The sequence below is a fragment of the Cyprinodon tularosa genome, unplaced genomic scaffold (genome assembly GCF_016077235.1).
Source record: "Cyprinodon tularosa strain WSP-4 unplaced genomic scaffold, ASM1607723v1 ctg402, whole genome shotgun sequence".
NCBI lineage: Eukaryota > Metazoa > Chordata > Actinopteri > Cyprinodontiformes > Cyprinodontidae > Cyprinodon > Cyprinodon tularosa.
Genome location: NW_024039122.1, coordinates 363,527 through 383,107, shown reverse-complemented (window position 1 = coordinate 383,107; position 19,581 = coordinate 363,527). Strand labels below are relative to the sequence as shown.

General features: G+C 39.4%; 1 protein-coding gene across 1 annotated transcript; it reads left to right on the top strand.

Annotated features, from left to right (window-relative positions):
* The first annotated feature begins 3,829 nt into the window (after positions 1–3,829).
* Positions 3,830–7,666, top strand: LOC119791864 (B-cell receptor CD22-like). Its single transcript, XM_038298211.1, has 6 exons — positions 3,830–3,862; positions 4,330–4,432; positions 5,686–6,060; positions 6,206–6,511; positions 6,588–6,842; positions 7,608–7,666. The coding sequence occupies exons 1-6, from the start codon at positions 3,830–3,832 to the stop codon at positions 7,664–7,666; spliced, it is 1,131 nt and encodes a 376-aa protein (XP_038154139.1).
* The last annotated feature ends 11,915 nt before the right edge of the window (positions 7,667–19,581 follow it).

The following is a 19,581-nucleotide window of genomic DNA, read 5'->3' as shown; positions in this document are numbered from 1 at the left end:
GTCTGTCACTGTCTACTTGACCTTATTTTACTAAAATGACAAAAAAAACAGTGCACCTTATGTCGGGTTTATAAAATGTAGGTTTTTGCAAAAGAAGAACTGAAATACACAATTATGGATACAATTTCTGCAGAAAGGAGAGACAGTTGAACCCCAGACTCAAACACACTGTCTCCCACTGGACCTCCTCCGCAGAGTAGTTTTATTAACAGAACATGACACATGGTTACAAAAAGAGTATTGTTCTGACAGAACAATTGATCAGTTCATGAAGACAGAATGCTCCATCAGAATGACAAGGCAGGATGGTCTCCTGACTGGATCATGACACAGGAGTGGAGCATCCCCTCGCACAAATGTTTTATAAGCACACATTAATTTTATAATCATCATTGAATAAACCTAACACCTTAAATGATTTTTCTCTAAGACATTTTACACACAAAAACACGTACTAAAGATTTTATTTTACAGACCAAACTTAACAATATCAAATGAATTTATATGGGGGAAAAAAAGAAAAACAATATTGCAAAAAATCCCAGATTATATTGCCCACTGTAGTTCTGCACCCCACCAGTAGGTGGTGACATGTTCACATGAGGCTTTATGAACTGTGGGGATCTTTGAAGCGGTTTGGCCATATGGTTCAAATGCCTCATGAGGCTTCCTCTCACCTTCCTCTCACCATCCATCCAGCCGGACATGTTTTTGTCCTCCTTTACGAGGGACTAGGCTTGTAAAGCAGATTTTTATTTTTTTTGCTGGGCTGCAGTACAATATCCAATCATCAAAAATGCATCACTATCTGGTCACAAAAGTAAACAAGGATCAGAATTATTGACGCTTAGTATTAAAGTTAGCGTCTTGTCAAAACCAGGACGTTGTTTAACCCAGAATGGACAAAAGAGCATTTTACATTAAGTTTTGTCGCCCCTGGATGCTAAAATAACTTGTGCAGAGCTGCAAGGTGGACTATACTATAAAACATCACTAGTCCTATGGAAGTGTAGACTGTGACGTGAAAGTGGATTTCAGTGATTGGCCCATAGCTGAAGGGACCATAAAGACAGGTCTGCTGCACACAGACACTTAACCCCAGATTCCACATACTCCGTCAGCGCTCCGCTCCGCTCCGCCCCGCTGACGTACGTCGTGCGGAGCGCTTGTTTTTCATGGAAATCAATGAGAACTGTTCCACATCCACCGCTACTCCTCCGCACGTCCACGTACGTCTTCTCCATCCGTCACCGACAAATTACGGAGCCGAGCTATTTTTTGCTCCGCTCCGGTCCGGCCAGGTCAAGATCCGCAATTGCAATCGCACCAAACAGAAAAAAGAACATCGACAAATTCCGGTTCGTCAAAATAAAATATAGCAGCAACAGATCGGTGACTAGAAATTATAGCACAATTCTTATATATATATATATATATATATATATATATATATATATATATATATATATATATATATATATATATATATATATATAAAAATATTTAAAAAAAACTAACACCGTTTATTTAAATGATTGGATCCAAACTATTGGTTATTCACCAACCAGGAAGCAGATTTCTCATCTCCATTAAAATATTTATTTTATACCGAGGGACTTAAACTTTAATCAAATCCATTCAAAAGAAACTTCTTATTACAGGAATGAAAAGAGATGCTGAGTTTGGGAGTAGAGAACAAGTTCATAAAAAAAAAAAAAAAAAAAGAAGTTTTGAATTATCCTTATCCCCATTACAAAAATCTACAAAAATATATATATATATTTGGGCAGAAACTGAACATATGCTGGATGATGGTGGGATTTTTTTAATATGTCATATTAAATTAAGCGCTCACAGGGTTCATACAGGAATGAGTGACTCTAATTTAATGCTATTTTAATGCTATTAGAAATGATTTTAATGCCATCAACAAGAACCATGTACACAAGTTATTAGTGTACATGAAATATGAAGGAGCTGCAAGCAGAGTTCCATGACTCCTGTATGTATGTAAACACACACACACACACACACACATATATACGTATATATATATTCTCTAGCTTTTTCTCCGCCTGGAGCTTCCTTTCCGAACATACGGCTTTATGATCAGTTCCACGCATATAGCGATATAATATATCTGACGTAATTGTTTTTATAAACATTTTTATTAAAGAATCATAAATGCCACGATAAACATATTTTATTAATTTTAGTGCCAATTAAGGCCTTGATTTAAAAAAAGAATTATGAATTGTAATTCTTTTTAATGATCCGCGGAAACCCTGGTTCATCTGGCGCATGCCCTCTACGATCTCCAAGAAACTCAGAGCGGAGGGGACGGAGCCACAGCGGCGGCTGTAGGCTTTGCTTTGTGCAGGCGGTCTGGAGCGCAGCGGGGCGGAGCGGAGCGCTGACGGAGTATGTGGGATTTCAGGGTTAAGATAAGTTCCCAAAAGACTGAGGCTCTTAAAAATAAAGCTATACTTTTAGAGCAGTTAAATGTGTTTTCTACAATCTCTTTTGTTGTTTAAAAAATATTAGCCTATTTTATTATGAATGTTTCTTGTTAAAAAGATTTTTTTAACGTTTAAGTCCACATATCTTATGCTTTGTGGTATTCTGCACTTTAAAGATTCATCTCGGTGGTCACTTTTTAAACACCACAATGTATTAAATATATGTATTCTTTTTTACATTTCTTTGATATTTTGTTCTATTTAGCTACACAAGCATCCTCTTTAAACTACTAAGAATCGTACTATGAATGTGACTTTACCTGATTCTTATGTACACCTTAGTAATTTATTGATATGCCGCACAATGTCCTCCTTTTTGGTGCTATAGAAATTGCCACCCTAAGTTTGAATCTATTTTGAAGTGAGAAAATTCACCTGAAAACTTCATCTGTGCAGTCAGTTTATCCAGATTACCATCCTGCCTTCCATAATCCAAACTGCAGGCACCCGGATAATAAAAGCTAACATGTTTTGCTCAGTGCTGCATCAGCGCTCCGTCTGTCTCCCTGCCTGCAGCTGCTCCTGTTGCTCTAGATGTGCTGCAGACAGCATGCGCATGCATGTGTTTTGAAGGCGTCGCATATTTCAAAAAATATAGCTTGCACCACAGTGGAATTATTTAAACTAGCACACAGTGGCTGTTGTGAAACCTAAAACACAGAGGTTTCCAACTTTAGGCTACATCAAGGGTTTAGGATTTTAGTCTGAGTTTGTTAAACCTGCTTTGTGACTCTGGCATCCCGCAATCAGATCACAGAGACAATATGGAGGATAAACTTCCATTTTCATGGATTAAAATTTTACATAAGGACACCACAAAATCAAATATGAAATCTTCCAACTAGAATGGGATAAAAAGTAATACAAACAAAACCCCCAAAAGATCCTTGCATTAAATGTATTTAATCTTACTGTTCAAGAAAACGTTCGTTAGGCCCCAAACCTCATCTGATCATCAGCAAAATTAAACCCTCATCTGTTCTGGTTAAAATTAACCTAAACAGAATTTAATAAAATGTGTTTTCTAAGACAACTTCACCTTATATATTTAGATTGTTTAAAAGAAAAAAAAAAGCAAGTCATTTTCTTCAAGATCTTGTGCTTATTGGGGGATGGGAAATTTGGTGCAATTCAATTTTTAACCTGCAGTTTGGTGGAAACTTTCTGTTTGATTCTGCTATTCTTAGATGTTTATCAGAACAACTCTGCATTTTTCAGTCGTGATGCTGACATGCATCGCTGTGTTTTTCTCATCCATTAAAATAAACTGCAAATTTCTACATTTTTGTGTAAATGAGACTGGTTTTCACATGCAGGCAGAGCTACAGAGTCAAGGTCAAGAGGTCAGACAGTTTGGCACAGAATGACTTGAGAGTTTGAAGGTCAAAATACTGAGCATTCATCCACTGAGCCTGAGACCAGCTACATGTGTTTTTCTATTAATGCACATACTAATGTGGAAGAAAATATGTCAAGATTAGATTCAACCTCTCATGTAGACAGAGCTGAAGCTGAAGTCAGAGAAACAGGACTACACATTTTTCTTACATGGAAAAATGCTTTTGATGCTTGTCTTTTTTAAACTAAATCTCAGTTAAAAACCAAGATTAGAAAAGGAAATAAACCAAAAATAAGGGAAAAAAACGCAACATTTTAGAACATAAAGACAAAAAGAATTAAAACATAAACACTTAAAAAACTAAAAATCTAACATCTGATGATCATGACAGCGACTTCCTCTTTTAAAGAAACTAAACATGAAGGGTGGAGCTGTCTTCTGCTCTGAACTGGTGGTTGATTCTTGTGAAAGTTAACTGGTAGTTCAGGGTTTGGTCTGTCTCTGAGTGTGATGGCAGCCCTGTCTGAGAACATGTTGACCGTCAGCATGTTACTGAATGTCTTCTTCTTCTCAGGTGAGCGGTTTGATTTTTCATTTTCATTTGTAGACATTACTGGAACCATTTCTAGTCAGAAATATTGGATCCTGATCTTGTTTAAAGGCTCATCATGTAACAAGCTGCAGCTCAGTTGGAGTTTATTGATCAGGAAGTTTATCTTTACGACCATTTTGATCCACATTGGGCCGGATTTATCAAGATCCAATTTTGCGTGCAGTAATTTGCGCTCGCAAACTGGAATTTTGCGCGAGGGGCTGAACCATGGTTTGCGGGTGATTTAAGAAGAGCGATTGCGTAACTGGTGGCAGGTGCAAAACTGTTGGAGACGCCCTATTTAAATGATGGTTTTGCGCATTTGGTGGTTTGCGGCATGGCGAGTTTGGACAGCAGAAAGCGCAAAAGGAAATTCGACCCCATGGAAATGGAGGTATTGGTGGATGAAGCCAACAAACATTTAAGTGAGCTACAGCAAAGAAGTGTGCCTGTCACACAGAGGAACGCTATATGTGAACAAATCTGTAATAAAGTAGCCTAAACGCTGTTGGTGAAACCTTGCGAACAGTGGATGAAGTAAAAAGAAGATACCAGGATATTAGAAGGCGAACCAAAGAAAAACTGGCATATAACAAAACATCTGCGAACAAAGCAGGAGGGGGCACAGTAGATGAGATGCCTCTGACCAGCATTGAGGAACAAGTACAGCTGACGCTCTGTGAGGAGCAAATCACTGGAATTGCAGCTCCAAAATGGCAATGCTGGATAAACGATATGTTTTGATGATCCTTTCCTCGTTCATTCCAAAAATATTCACACGGAGTGAAAAAATGCGTTCTCTGCGTCTCCTTGCTTCATTTCAATGTCTCCTTCTTGCGGCAATAACCGCTGCCATGTGTGCGCAATTACGCATACAGACCATTTGCACCTTCTTTTGAAACGTGTTAAATATAGAGTCAGATACCGTTAGCAAAATTGCTTTCAGGTTTGATAAATCACTTTGCGAGTGCTAAATTAATATATTTACATGTTCTCCTCCCACAAGACGCACTTTTGCGTGTAAACGCCCCATATTGCATATTCATTGCAGAAAAAGTACTAAATGGATAAGAGGCGCTATTTAGCACGTTTTAAAGACCAAATCCTTTTAGCACGCTGTTGATAGATCAGTTTGTACATTTTTTAGCGTGCGCAGTGAAATAGCTCACGTTTTAATACACGCAAACCTTTGATAGATCCGGCCCATTGTGTTCATCTCTATTCTGTGTTTATAGGAGTTCAGACTTGTAAACCAGCCCTCAGCATTACTGCACCAGAGGAGATGGAAGCTCTGAGTGGATCCTGTTTGCTAATCCCATGTAGCTTTAGAGAGAAACCAGGAGAAACCATTGATGTCAAGAAGAAAACATTTGGAGTTTGGATAAAAAGTAATCCTGTGTTTAAAGTTAATAAATTTAACGTGATCTACAACAGCAGTAAGCCAAGGAACAGCTATAACATGAACATTACTGGAAACCTCAGAGAGAGAAACTGCACCACTGTATTTTTTAATGTAAACGCAAGTCAAACAGAGAACTACTTCTTCAGGGTTGAGAACAGGCCGTTCAAAGCAACAGCTTCCTGTCATCCTGTTAATATAACAGTTAGAGGTAAGAGCCTTTTGTTTTTATTTATCTCTAATGTTAATGTTGACGAGAGAAAATGAATTCAGATGCATTTCTGCTCCAAATGTGTTTAAAGTAGAGATTTTCTGGATCTCACTGTGTAAAATGTGTGTATGATGTGAAAGCACAGATTCAGCTTGGAGCCCCAGGATTGAAATCTCAGGTGATGTGAAGGAGAAGGACTCTGTCACCATAACGTGCTCAGCTCTCACTCCCTGTCCACAATCACCTCCTGAACTCACCTGGAATCTCCAACCAGACTCTCCCAGACAGATGGAGCAGATCACAGATGGAACGTTTAGAACTAAAATCCAGCAGATCATCACTCTGTCAGACACACATGATGGATACAACATCATCTGTTCTGTCAGATATCCTGTGGATGGAGGAAAACACAGCAAGACAGCAAAGACAGAAGTGACTCTCAGTGTTTCCTGTAAGTCATCCTGTCAGAACATCATGGTTCAGCTGCTTCTCATCAATAAACTGAAGGTGTGTCACATTTTCCTCAGATGCTCCCAAAAACACCTCAGTATCCATCAGTCCATCAGCAGATAGCTGGGTGTACCTGAACTGCTCCAGCAGAGCCAAGCCTCCCATCAGCTGCTTCACCTGGTTCAAGAAGAGCAAACATGGAGCCATGAAAGTAGCTGAAGGAGACGTTTATAGGATCAATGTCACTGAGGGGGGAGTTTATTACTGTGTGGCCATGAATGATCTTGGTAATCAGACATCAGCTGAAGTTGATCTTAATGTTCCAGAAAAAGGTAAAAACAATTATGGTAGTTTGTTACTGTTGCTTCTGTCATATTGGCTTTCAGGGATCTAACCCACATTCAGAACACTCAGAGACTGGGAAAAAGTTCACAAGTTTATTAAGGAATATTTTACAATAAAGAACACTGGTTCTGGGATAAACTGGGCCCGGGTCTGGTCACGAATGGTTTTCACGGCAGAGAGGGACAGATTGGTTAGCAGACTTTCAGGGGACTTGCAGGTTGAGTGTTTGCAGGTTAATACTTGGTCAGAGATGAGCAGAGCGGTAGAAGGGGGGAACCATGAGGGTCCAGAGGCTGAAGGCAGGCAGAGGGCTAGGCAGAGGCAGGGCAGAGCAGATAATCTTACTGAGCAGGTTCAGAGCTTCTCTCTCAGCTCTTGCTGAGAGCGGGCAGGCAGGTTTCAGACTGAGTTGGATTTCCAGGGGTTCTACTGAGAACAGACAGCTTGGTCTCACGTTTGGGAAACCCTTCCAGGTCTTCAGATTTCCAGGCAGGTTCTTCCATAACTGGCAAACACTCTGGCGTCGGATTGTAGCTCTGCCCCTCCTTAAATGCCGGTCTCCTGATGAGCTCATGAGCCGCAGGTGTGGTGGTCAGCTTCAGCTCTAGGAGACCTAGAACGCCCTCTGCTGGAGAAAGGTGGACAGACCTCCAGATCCCAACAGCTGAGTTACCAAGAGGTTATTTGAATGTTTCATTTTAACGCAGATCTAAGCAGAATCTGTTTTATTCAGCCTTTTTTTGTCCTTCCAGAGATTGATCCAACTGTTGGAGGAAAAAGTACTCCGCTCTCTGATTTCTTCTTTTTGTGATTTTAGAAATGTGGCTCAAATCAATCTTAAAGCGTCTTTTTCCTATCTGACTCAATCTTCTGTTATGTCTCTTAGAAATTATTGAAATAGTGTTATTTAAAATAGTACTGTAAAATATTTATTTTAAAGTTTACAGATGTTAAATGGTAACAGTCATAATGGTCTGCTTTTCAAAACAAAGCTATGTAGATCTGGAATATCTATTTTCAGAGCTATACTGTCAAAAAAAAAAGAAAAAAACATAAGAAAAAAAAATTTTAAATAAAGAATTTTAAATAAATAACTTATTTTTATATTACTTTTTAATATTCGTTTAGTTTAATGGACCATACTGCTTTTTATGTTATTCCAAGAAGGATTTAGCATCAGAGTTAAAGTTAAAATTGGGGTCAGATGAATGCTAACCACACTTCCTTCCTTCAAAGGAAGTTTGCGGTTCTAAATGCTGCGTAAAGGGTTGTGAAAATACTGTAGCTAAAATAGCTGAGCTCTAAAGATGTCTCATCTATCTCTGTTTTATCAGCAGGAACTGACAACGCTCCATTTCTAACATCACTTTTTTCAGCGTTGGGTGTCGTGCTGATCTTCCTGCTCGTAGGTTTTTGGTGAGTTTGTACGTTTTTGAGGTTAAAGTCTGCAGCATACAGAGACACTTCATCCATGTTCTATCAGTCTGACTACTTCATTTTTTACAGGTTTTTAAGGAGAAAACATCGACCTGCACAAAAGTCTGCGGTAGGTTTATTACCACACTGCTGTTACCATACATGAAGCATCTTCACAATTAAAAGATTTATCATTATCCGCTCCTTCTTACCTGCGACAGAACCCTCCTGAGGAACAAATTTATGAGATGGTGGCAAGTGAAACGGAGAAAGAAGTCCACTATGAGGATCCTAACGTGTTAGTGATCGGACCCAAGGCTTCCTCCATGGATAGCAGCATGCAGCAGCAGCAGGAGACGCTTTACACAGAGGTCAAAATCTCCAAGAAAAAGAGACAGACTGCTGACTGCCCAGAGCCCATCTACTCACAAGTTAAAAAAAAACATTGATCTGTCCTGTTCAAAAACTCTTTCTGTCTGTAAGACGTTTCCTTCATGTCAGGAAACACAGAAAACAACTTTTTATTTTACTGTTTAGTGTTTGCCGACAGAGAGATCTAACCTTTTGCCACCAATAACACTTTTATTTCTGTATGATAAGGAAAACTTCAAAAGTGTCAGGATTTGGTGTTGGATTGAGGACCCAAAGGCAGAGGTGAATTTAGGTGGGTTTAATGAGGTTGACAGGAACTGAGGCAGGAATCAAAAATCCAACAGAAATAACAAACGAACCAGAACCAGGGAGACATCAGGGGAAAACCAAACTCTAGGAACCAGGGAGAGACGAGGTAAGCAGACAGACGTTAGACGAGGATCCAGCAAACAGGAACTGAAGAGGGAGGGCTTTTAAAGGGGACAGAGACAAAGAGAGGGCTAACGAGGGGAATGGAAACAGGTGAGGACAGAGCAGAAAACAGAGCAAGGGAAAGAGGACACAAGAGGGCAGCAGAGGACAACAAATGGAAAACCTGGAAGGCAGTAACTAACAAACCAAGACTGTGACAAAAAGATCTCTTATTTTTGTTTCTACTATGCCTCGGAAATCTAGTGTTATTGTAAGTAATCAATTAATAGAAGAACCTAATCTTGATGCATCAGATAAAGCCGTTGATAGACTTCTATTCATTGTAGATCTGATATTGATGCCAGTTTACAATAATGCTCCCTTACATAGTTCAATCCAATCCAATCCACTTTATCTATATAGCACGATTTCAATAAACACAAGGTTTCCAAAGTGCTGCACAAAAAAGATAAAATAACTAAAATAAACAAAAACAAATAAAAGTAAACAAAATAAAATAAAAGTACTGTCCGTACAGCATAAAAATATGCATGTGTATACATAAAATCAACATGTATATACATAGTTGTTATATTATAATAGGTAATTGTTGATAGCACATAACAAATGCTAAAAAAATGTTTTCAAATGCTTATTGTGCTCACATTGTGGTCATTTACTCTGAAATGTTGAATGGAAATAAATAAAACTAGATGAACTACACAGTGAACAGATCAGGCTCACTATTTAGCAAACCGGTTAGCCTTTCATCGTTTCATACTAAACACTTATGAATGAGTTTTAAAGCGTTAACAAATTAATTAATAATATATTTTTGAACAATTTGTTCGCCGTCTATAAGGGGAGTATTTTTTTCTTGTATTTTTTACATTTCCTGTAGTGTTTCAGGCAGACCACATGTGATTGTAACCTACGTGTGCTAGGGGCAGTTTTCCTGTACAAAAGAAATACGTCAAGACAATATACAAATTACTTTCTCAAATCTAGATTGATTTTTGTATTAAGTATGCAGACTACAGATACAGTAGTGTGTTCTGTATCGCTTTATACCATAGGTGCCTGGATGTGTATACATGGTTTGGTAACATTCTTTAAAATTTGCGGCAAAACAAACCTTGTTCTTAAGCCTCTTTCCTACTGAGAATACCTTGTTGAACCGGGTTTATCAACATGGGTCGACCCGCTACCAGTCGGCATGTGGTTCCCTTCCCACTGGCAAGAAAACCTGGGTCTAACCCCTCGCTGGCAAGCTGCTTGTGTTTTTGAGTTCTTGGGCATTTCTTGATTGCCATCTGTTCCCCTCTTCTGTTGGTCTCCTTTTCCCTCGCTCCTTTCTAGAATCCATTGTTCACACCTGCTCCCAATCAGCTCATTAGTCCTGTCTTTGTTCAGTCTCCCATATATACTCTCCCTGTGCAGTTCCTCAGTGCTGGTTCCTCATCTTTTCCTGGCTTCCCACGTGAGTTTTCCAATAAAGTTGTCTGGTTTTTAGCTCCATGTATTGTGTACTTTGGTAAACATTATATAATAGACAGATATATTAATATAAAACGTTGTGTTTATCATATTATATTTAATTGCAAAATATATAACTGCATGTATATATTTCATCTAGTTTGAGTTCAGTTTAAATAGCTTTTGATCTGAATAAAGAAGGGTAATGTTACTGAAATATCATTATAAAATTTGTTTTGGTCTTTCATTTTTTGCAATTGTTTTTTTCGTTTTTTTCCCCATTTGAGTTTCTTTAAAATTGTTAATGATAATAAAATCTTTTGTAAGTTTTTTTGTGTCGAATGTCTTGGAGAAAAATAATTTAAGGTACAATCTTGTTCTGCCATTTTACTGAAATAAGCTCAAGTAGACAGTGAACGTGTTTGTGCAAATTGGGCGATGATGAGTAATATGAAAGGTGTTGGTCATGTTATTCAAACAACAGTTTTTCCAAAGTTTTTGGGTTTTAATCGGGTTGGAAGTTATGTGTTTAACCAATCTTTTGGTTAAATAAACCAATCTAATTTAGTTGTGTTTTTACCCAATCTACAAAACTCACCTCTGCTTTCTCACCTCTGCATTTGGGTCTTTAAAAACCTCCACTTACACCTGACAAATTCTCGTGTCCAATACCTATTACAGTGAAAAATTTTATTGAATTCATGAAAAAGTTTTAGAATTTGAAGGTGTCACCGTCTTGGTTCTGTAATGTTTTACTTTGTTCCATGTTTTCTAGTTTTATTGGTTTAATTCCTATTCTGTTGTATTTTCTGGATATATTTGAGTTCTTAGGTTTTTATTTGTTTCCCTCTGTTCCCCTCTTGTATTGGTCTCCTTTTTCAATAGCTCCTTCCTTGCTCTCTTCACACCTGCTCCCAATCTGCTCGTTAGTCCTCTCTTTTTGCAGTCTAACATAAATACTCTCTTAGGGCAGTTCCTCAGTGCTGGTTCCTCGTCTTACCCCCAGATTCCACATACTCCGTCAGCGCTCCGCTCCGCTCCGCCCCGCTGACGTACGTCGTGCGGAGCGCTTGTCTTTCATGGAAATCAATGAGAGCTGTTCCACATCCACCGCTACTCCTCCGCACGTCTCCGTCCACGTACGTCTTCTCCGTCCGTCACCGACAAATTACGGAGCCGAGCTATTTTTTGCTCCGCTCCGGTCCGGCCAGGTCAAGATCCGCTATTGCAATCGCACCAAACAGGAAAAAGAACATCGACAAATTCGGGTTCGTCAAATTAAAATAGAGCAGCAACAGATCGGTGACTAGAAATTATAGCACAATTCTTATATATATATATATATTAAAAAAAAACAACTAACACCGTTTATTTAAATGATTGGATCCAAACTATTGGTTATTCACCAACCAGGAAACAGATTTCTCATCTCCATTAAAATATTTATTTGAAGGAGCTGCAAGCAGAGTTCCATGACTCCTGTATGTATGTAAACACACACACACACATATATACGTATATATATATCCTCTAGCTTTTTCTCCGCCTCGAGTTTTCCTTTCCGAACATACGGCTTTATAAACAGTTCCACGCAAATTAATAGCGATATAATATATCTGACGAAATTGTTTTTAGAAGCATTTTATTAAAGAATCATAAATGCAACGATAAACATATTTAATTAATTTTAGTGCCAATTAAGGCCTTGATTAAAAAAAGAATTATGAATTGTAATTATTTTTAATGATCCGCTGAAACCCTGGTTCATCTGGCGCATGCCCTCTACGATCTCCAAGGAACTCAGAGCGGAGGGGACGGAGCAACAGCGGCGGCTGTAGGCTTTGCTTTGCGCAGGCGGTCTGGAGCGCAGCGGGGCGGAGCGGAGCGGAGCGCAGACGGAGTATGTGGGATTTCGGGGTTACCCTGGCTCCTTGTGATTGTTTTCCTCTGATGTCTCCATGGTTCTGGTTTGTTTTTTAATTTTTCATGTTGGATTTTTGGATTCCGGCCTCTGTTACCTGTGTTTATTCATGAAATCTATAAAACTCACCTCTGCCTCCTCACCTCTGCATTTGGGGTCCTCAAAAACCACAACCAAACCCTGACAGAAGGTCTTTAAATATTCAGAAACATGGCTCAAACGGGGCCCTGTACTTAGAGAGTGGGATATTCAAAAGTTTCATATTCAGAGGACTTTTCTGATGTAGAAAATTTTAATTGGGAGGTGCGGCTTCCAATAAAATCAGCATCTCATTATTTTCATCTAGCCATGTCTCTATGAGAAACATGACATCAAGATCTTGCTGGGGTGCTGCTGTGGTTTGGAGGTAGAGGTTATGACCTATATACTGTTGCAGGTTTGAGTCCCGGTCCAGCAGACCTTTGCCAAATGTCTCTCAACTCTCTTCTAACCTTCATTCCTGTCTGAATACTTTCAAAAATGACTAAATAAAGGCCACTAGAGCCTGAAAATAATCTTTAAAAAAAGGATCTTACTGTTTATTATCTCTCCAGCTGGTTTAGCTTCACATATATCGTTTTCAAGTCGGATGGTTTACTACTATAAAGTTCTGGTCTTTCCCCAAATTTTCCTGGAAAAAAATCAGTTCTGATAGATACCAGCTCAGCTGAAATTAAATCACAATAAGGTAATTTGAAAGTCCTGATTGCAAACACTGCCACCTTTCTTTCATGTGGAGGAGACAGAGCAGGAAGTAGGGGATCAGCTTTAATGTGGTGTTTGGATGCAAGGAGGAGGTGAGGAAGGGGTTTTCAGGGGCAAGACGGAATTTGGCAAGAGTTTGATTTTCCTGGTAACTGCTAGTTGTGAAACAAATCAAGAAGCTGTAGAGCAATCCTGTTGTTATAATCATTCAATTTAATTCAGTTCATGTCTCCTTTAGTCGCTCTGATAAACAGCTATTATTTGGAAGCCTGGAGTCATGGCTGCTTGGCTCTAAATGGAGAGACTTTCATCCGTGAAACGAGGAAAAAAACATTGTTGGAAGTGAAAAAAGATTAAATACAAGCAACATAAAAATGGTATATGTGCATATATGATACTTAAAAGCTGTTTCTGCTGCTGTGATCAGCTAAAAGCTTCTCATGGGAGTCAGGTGCCACTTGTGGATTTATTCAATCTGCTAATTTGGTTTATGCCAGGTTAGTAATTCAACATGTAGTAGTTCAACTATGTAAAGAAACATAAATAATAAATCATGGAATCTTGATTGAGAATAGAAAAGAGAGGTAAATGTTCTTTGGCTGTCTTGACTCAAATGACTGAGAATTAAGAAAAGGTTATTTGCAATGCTCGTGAGATTCCACTAGAGGGCAGCATCATTCCATCAGGCTCCTGGTATTTAAAACGATTTGTAGAATGTCAGTCCCCCTCCCCTCTTCAAGTTTGTGTATTCACTCTACCTTGCTAAGTGTCCTTGTTGTAATGCAAATAACCTGTGATAGGACCAGCCCTTCTAAATGAGACTGGATAAAGGCTGAAACAAACCGGCATCAGAACCAGAGCATGCTCCAAGCACATTTCATTACCTGCCCCTGCAACATCAGACCTTTTTTGCAGGAATATATTGATAAGTCATATCTAAATATTTTATTTAGGCAAACCTATTGAACAACCAGATATCAGGTCCTAGTTTCTGAGCTGAGAACAGCTCATAACCAGCTTTTCCAACAAGGCAAGGTAGAGCCTATTTATATTGTCCATTTACCAACAGACTCATTTATATTGTTGCAAAGCTCACTATGTGAAAGAAAGAACAATGTAAAGAATAATTTTATTTCGTCTGTTCTCGCCTTTTCATGTCATTCAACATTTCAGCTTAGAAAATGAAAACAGTATGATTACAGTATAGCAGTAACATTTATTCCACCCAAGTAAAAGCTCTACATATGAAGCTGCAATTGTCCCATTTAGCAGTTTTTACAAACCCAAGGTGATTCCTTTCTGCATTTGCGACAGGTTTACTTTGTGCAATGCACACAACGCTCAGTGCTTTGGTTCCTGTTGCAGAGATTGCACACCTGGCCTGCTTATGATAACAATGAAAAAATGGCACATTTTCCCAAAGTAAGAGTTGTAGTATGAACTAGATGAGGTTATCTATGTGTGCTACAAGTTTGGTGGCACTACAATGATCCATAGTGTAATTATTGGCTATTATATGCTTATAATAACAATGAATAAATCTCCAAAAATACAGTTTGGCCTATCTTCCCAAAGTAAGAAAGAAAAGAATGTTAGAACTGTAAATATACAGTTATATGTTTATATTACTATTTTTTAAATGTATTTATTACTGTTTTCAAGGCTGCACTCTAAAATATGATACTGTCTAGAGCTGTTCTAAACAAAATTTCTTTTTGTTTGCAGAAAGCGTCTCAAAATCTCCCCATATAGTCTGCCATGACTGCAGACCCACCCAGCAGAGAGTTTTCAGCATAGTTCCAGATGTAAAGATCATGCATCTTTATCACCTTTACCATCTTATCTCACTGTCAGCTTCACACAAACACATCTGTCCTGTTTTTACGGCACAACCTGTGTGATCTTGTTGCAGTGCTCCATCTGCACACTGATACAAACAGGCCTCAACGTCTCCTTCTAATCATTACTCAGCCGTGGTCTGAATATTTTTATGCAAATATTAAACTAAACCCAGGAGAAATATACAGCATATCAGACTTTAAAGGCTTTAAGCTACTAAATGATGATGATGATGATAGATAATCACCCCCCAAACACCACCACCATTTTCTTTTTCCAAACAAGGTGGTAAAAAAGGAAAGGGAAAATAAACTTAAAACCTCTTTGTTTTCACAAAACTTTTTTTTTCCAATTGCTGGCTTAGGCAAATATGATAAGTTATTATAAACTGAGCATGTTTTCTAAAAATAATATTATTAATTAAAAGAACCTGTTTCATACGTAGGAAGTAAACAGCATGATTTTTAATTAGAGATGTAATGAATAAATAAGCAAATAATTCACCTTTCTCTTTTTCCAACATATTGGTATAGAGGACTATCTTTTATTTCCGGGTGGATCATCTTAATAAGTGGTCCTCCTAAATGTCAATCATTCTGGTGATATTTTTATGTGAGGCCTTCCTACGTGCTCGTCCCTTTAAAATTTTTTATTCTACCCATGCCCACTTCGGTCATTTAGGCTCAACTTTCCCACAGCAGTTCTTTGAAAAAAGTGTCTACGAAGTGTATGAAGAGAAAAGAAAGGCCTTAAAAGAGGCAGACATATCCCAGAATGCTTTAATGGAGAGCTCCTCTTGCAAAGTACTATGGGATTTGCTGTCACTGTAACGGGAACTGAAGGTTGGACCCAATATTCAGCAGACAAACAGAAAGTTTCAAAACAGGTTTATTTCAAAAAATAACTAAAAGAGGACGATGGAAACTCCTCAGAGCGGGTTCTCTGATTCTCTGCTGAGACAGGAAACTCAGGTCAGTGACAAGAATGAAGAGTGGAGAAGACAACAAAAAGTCACTGACCTGGTTGAGAGTTAAGTCCGAAACTCCGAAGAGGTATCCAGGGAAAATCCAAGCCAAGGTCAGAAAAACAGTCCAAGTTCGATAAATGGCAAAAGCCAGGCAGTCAGGCCAAAAACCAAACTGAGCAGGGCAGACAGGGAAAAAGGCAAAAACCAAAAACACATGGGCAAAAAACTGAGAAGAATTCCACAGAACAAAACACTTACTTTGACAGCTTGAGTAACTCACACTGAGTTACTGACCAATTAGGCAGGTGAGCAGGAGCAGAGGAAAAAACCCAACCATCAGCTCCAGGATTATGATAGTCACAGCGGCCCGCTGTCGCCATAGGCTGCCGCTTACCGTCAGTGGCGACTAATAACAAAGATGGACCATGCACCACGCGGAGGAGTTGTTACTGAGGCCGTTTCTCAATATGCGTTCTTGAGCCTTCTCGTGTGCTCGTGACACGTCATCAGCCTCAGCCCGAGTACCGTTCCAATTCTCGAGAACGGCAGATCGAGAACGCACCAAATCCCCGGGTGTTGTTCTCGCCCCGCCCTCTTTATCGACTGTAGTGCACTTCTCTCGGTCCAGTTATGTGTGAACTACCGCTCGTTCTGATGGCGTTTTTTTGCTTTAATTCGGCCAAACGTCCAATTTTTTTATGTTTTTTTAAGCTTTAGAAATTAAAGGTATTGTTTTCAAAATGTTTTGTGTAGGGAATAAATAGTTTTGACTGTTAAAGAAATGCTAAAGAACGTTGCATGTGATGACGTCACGAGTACGCTTCTTCTCCAATACACATACGTGCTTGCGTGCTCGCGTTTTCGTCAAGTCCGATCTTCCGTGAATTGAGAAACGGCCTGAGTTTCAGTCAGTTAACTGAGTTTGCTATAAAGTCTACAATAAAGTCCCTGCTGTGTGTGCGATGAAAACAGCACATTTAAACAGGGCGTGCTCATGTACAAATGGGCATGGCACACTCTTGCATGTGCATTTTTTTAAAGTGGAGAGGGCGGGTCTTTAAAAAAATCCTTCACAATACCTTTAAGTCTTTTCAATTGGTTTAAAAGTTATCATTTGCTCCTGTGTTTTGTCTTTTGTACTATTTGCATATGTTTGAAAATAAAAGCTTTTTCATCCAGCACTAATATGTTTGTTTAATCGTTTTCTAAATTCCTTCTGTATCCATCCTGTGTCGTGAAGTTCAGAGAGAGAAGTTGTTCTTCTCTGGCACAAACATCATGTAGAACATAGCAGCTGTCTTGTTTCCTCACAGCACCTCAGCCAACTCTTTAATCCCAGTCCCCACTGGGATCTGATCAGACTTTATGACCGAGGATGGGCCGCCCATGACCTAACACCCCCCTCTGCTGGGAGCAGCACACAGAAAATACAGCTGAGGGACCCCCTTTCAGAATAAAAGTTTCTTTTTATGCTGCATTTCTGACCCACATTCAGTCCGGGCACATATCACTGGCTCTGGTATCAACACAGCTGAGGCCGTCTGTAGAGGACTGCCTTTACAGTAAATGACTCCTGAGGCTGTTAGAGAGGAAACTTTAGAAAGAGGACTCAGTGTAACTGCCCACTTTAGACAGCCGGAACCTGAGGAAGTCAATTAAGCAGTTAGTGGTTCTTAAAGTGGTGAGAGAGACATTCACAGCTTGCATTAGACCTTGATCCAAACCAAATCACTGGGTCGCTTAACTCATAAAGGTGGATTTAAGACGGGGAAAGGCTTGCCTAAGGGATGTTAAAAACAGGCATATGAGAGTAATTTTTCTCACCTACCTTAAAGTAATTATACCCAATTATCTTTGCATGACGCAGTTTGTTCTCTGATGGTCTCCAACAAACGAAGGCCTTCTTAGAACGTCTTCGATGGCGTCTTCGGGTAATTATTTTGATTTTTTTTTCTCTTTTTGCAAGAAGTTGATGTCAAACATTGTGTATTTTGTAGCAGTTATTTTCCAGACACGAGTTGCCTTTATTTTTATTGTTTTCAAAAGTAGGCAGACAGGACATAGAATTACAGAGAGGAAGGAAGACACAGAGCAATGGTGACGAGGGCGGGACTTCAACCTGTGAAGGCCACGTCGGGGACCAAAGCTTCTGTATGTGGGTCACGAGCTTGACCCCTGTACCACCGCCGCAACCTGATGTCCAACATTATTAAAACAAACATCTGTCTGATTTTTGGTGCCCATTTCAAAATAACGTCGCTGTCTTACTCTATCAACATGACAGTAAATAGTAACTGCTCATGAGAATATCTTGGGGGTGGGATACTGTACCAAGTGTTGTGACTTTGGGGAGTGGCGGCCTAGTGGTTAGGGCCACCACTTGCCCCGGTTTTAAGAGGTTCTGAGTTCAAGCCCCACTCCCACAGACTGCCACTCTGGATCCCTGAGCAAAGATTTTTGTATTTTACCAGTAGTTTACTTAAATCAGAATAAGGTAAATGACCAAGTTATCAATGCAAAATGTCTAAAAAAAATTTAAATTAACGTGACACCAAGTGCAAAATCACTACACCCTGACAGAAATGCAAACAATTGAAAACAAAGCTTCAATATACTGATTTTTTATCAGTTGCACAGTGCAGAACAGCATTACCTGAGACGTTTCATGAGCCATTAAAGCAAAGACAACGGGTGGTTTAGAAAAACAACATTTTAAAGGAATAGTACACCCAAAACATGATTAGCCTTCATTTTCTACTCACCCCCATGCTGAACAACACTCTGGAGTACTTTTTTGATATCTCAAATGCATCTGGAGATCTGGGAGGCTTCTTGCTGTCTGCTGACATTCAAATAATGGAGGTCTATGGCGCCCGAGACAGAAAGGTCCATAAAAGTCCACAAAAAACGTGTCAATATTCCTCCATACTGCTCGTCCAATGTATTCCAAGTGTCCTGAGTGGGTAGCGTCCATAATTTACTCGAAACGAAGTCATTTAGAATGTTTTTAGAGCATAAACAGTAGTGTATAGGATTTCCTAAAAGCGCGTTCACGAGTCTACGGAAACCGCGGCAGACCAAACCAGATGAAAGTGCGCATTCAGCTCGGCAAAGAACTCATGCTCTTCCTCAACACTGAAGTCCTCAGACATTTTTTTTCGTTGTTTCTTTTTTTGCACAGGTAAACGGCACATTTCTTCTTCTACGCTTGCATTATCGGCAGAGCAGACGCTGAATGCGCAATTTCATCTGGTTTGGTCTGCCGCGGTTTCCGTAGACTCGTGAACGCGCTTTTAGGAAATCCTATACACTACTGTTTATGCTCTAAAAACATTTTACATGACTTCGTTTCGAGTAAATTATGGACGCTACCCACTCAGGACACTTGGAATACATTGGACGAGCAGTATGGAGGAATATTGACACGTTTTTTGTGGACTTTTATGGACCTTTCTGTGTCGGGCGCCATAGACCTCCATTATTTGAATGTCAGCAGACAGCAAGAAGCCTCCCAGATCTCCAGATGCATTTGAGATTTCAAAAAAGTACTCCAGAGTGTTGTTCAGCATGGGGGTGAGTA

What these genes read in the sequence shown, in the direction of transcription:
- LOC119791864 (XM_038298211.1), top strand. Translation starts at nt 3,830, where the DNA reads ATGCAGGCAGAGCTACAGAGTCAAGGTCAAGAG. An exon ending in TACAGAGTCAAGGTCAAGAG is followed by an intron (nt 3,863 to 4,329) that starts GTCAGACAGTTT and finishes TTCTTGTGAAAG; the next exon opens with TTAACTGGTAGTTCAGGGTT. An exon ending in TGTTAATATAACAGTTAGAG is followed by an intron (nt 6,061 to 6,205) that starts GTAAGAGCCTTT and finishes GTGAAAGCACAG; the next exon opens with ATTCAGCTTGGAGCCCCAGG.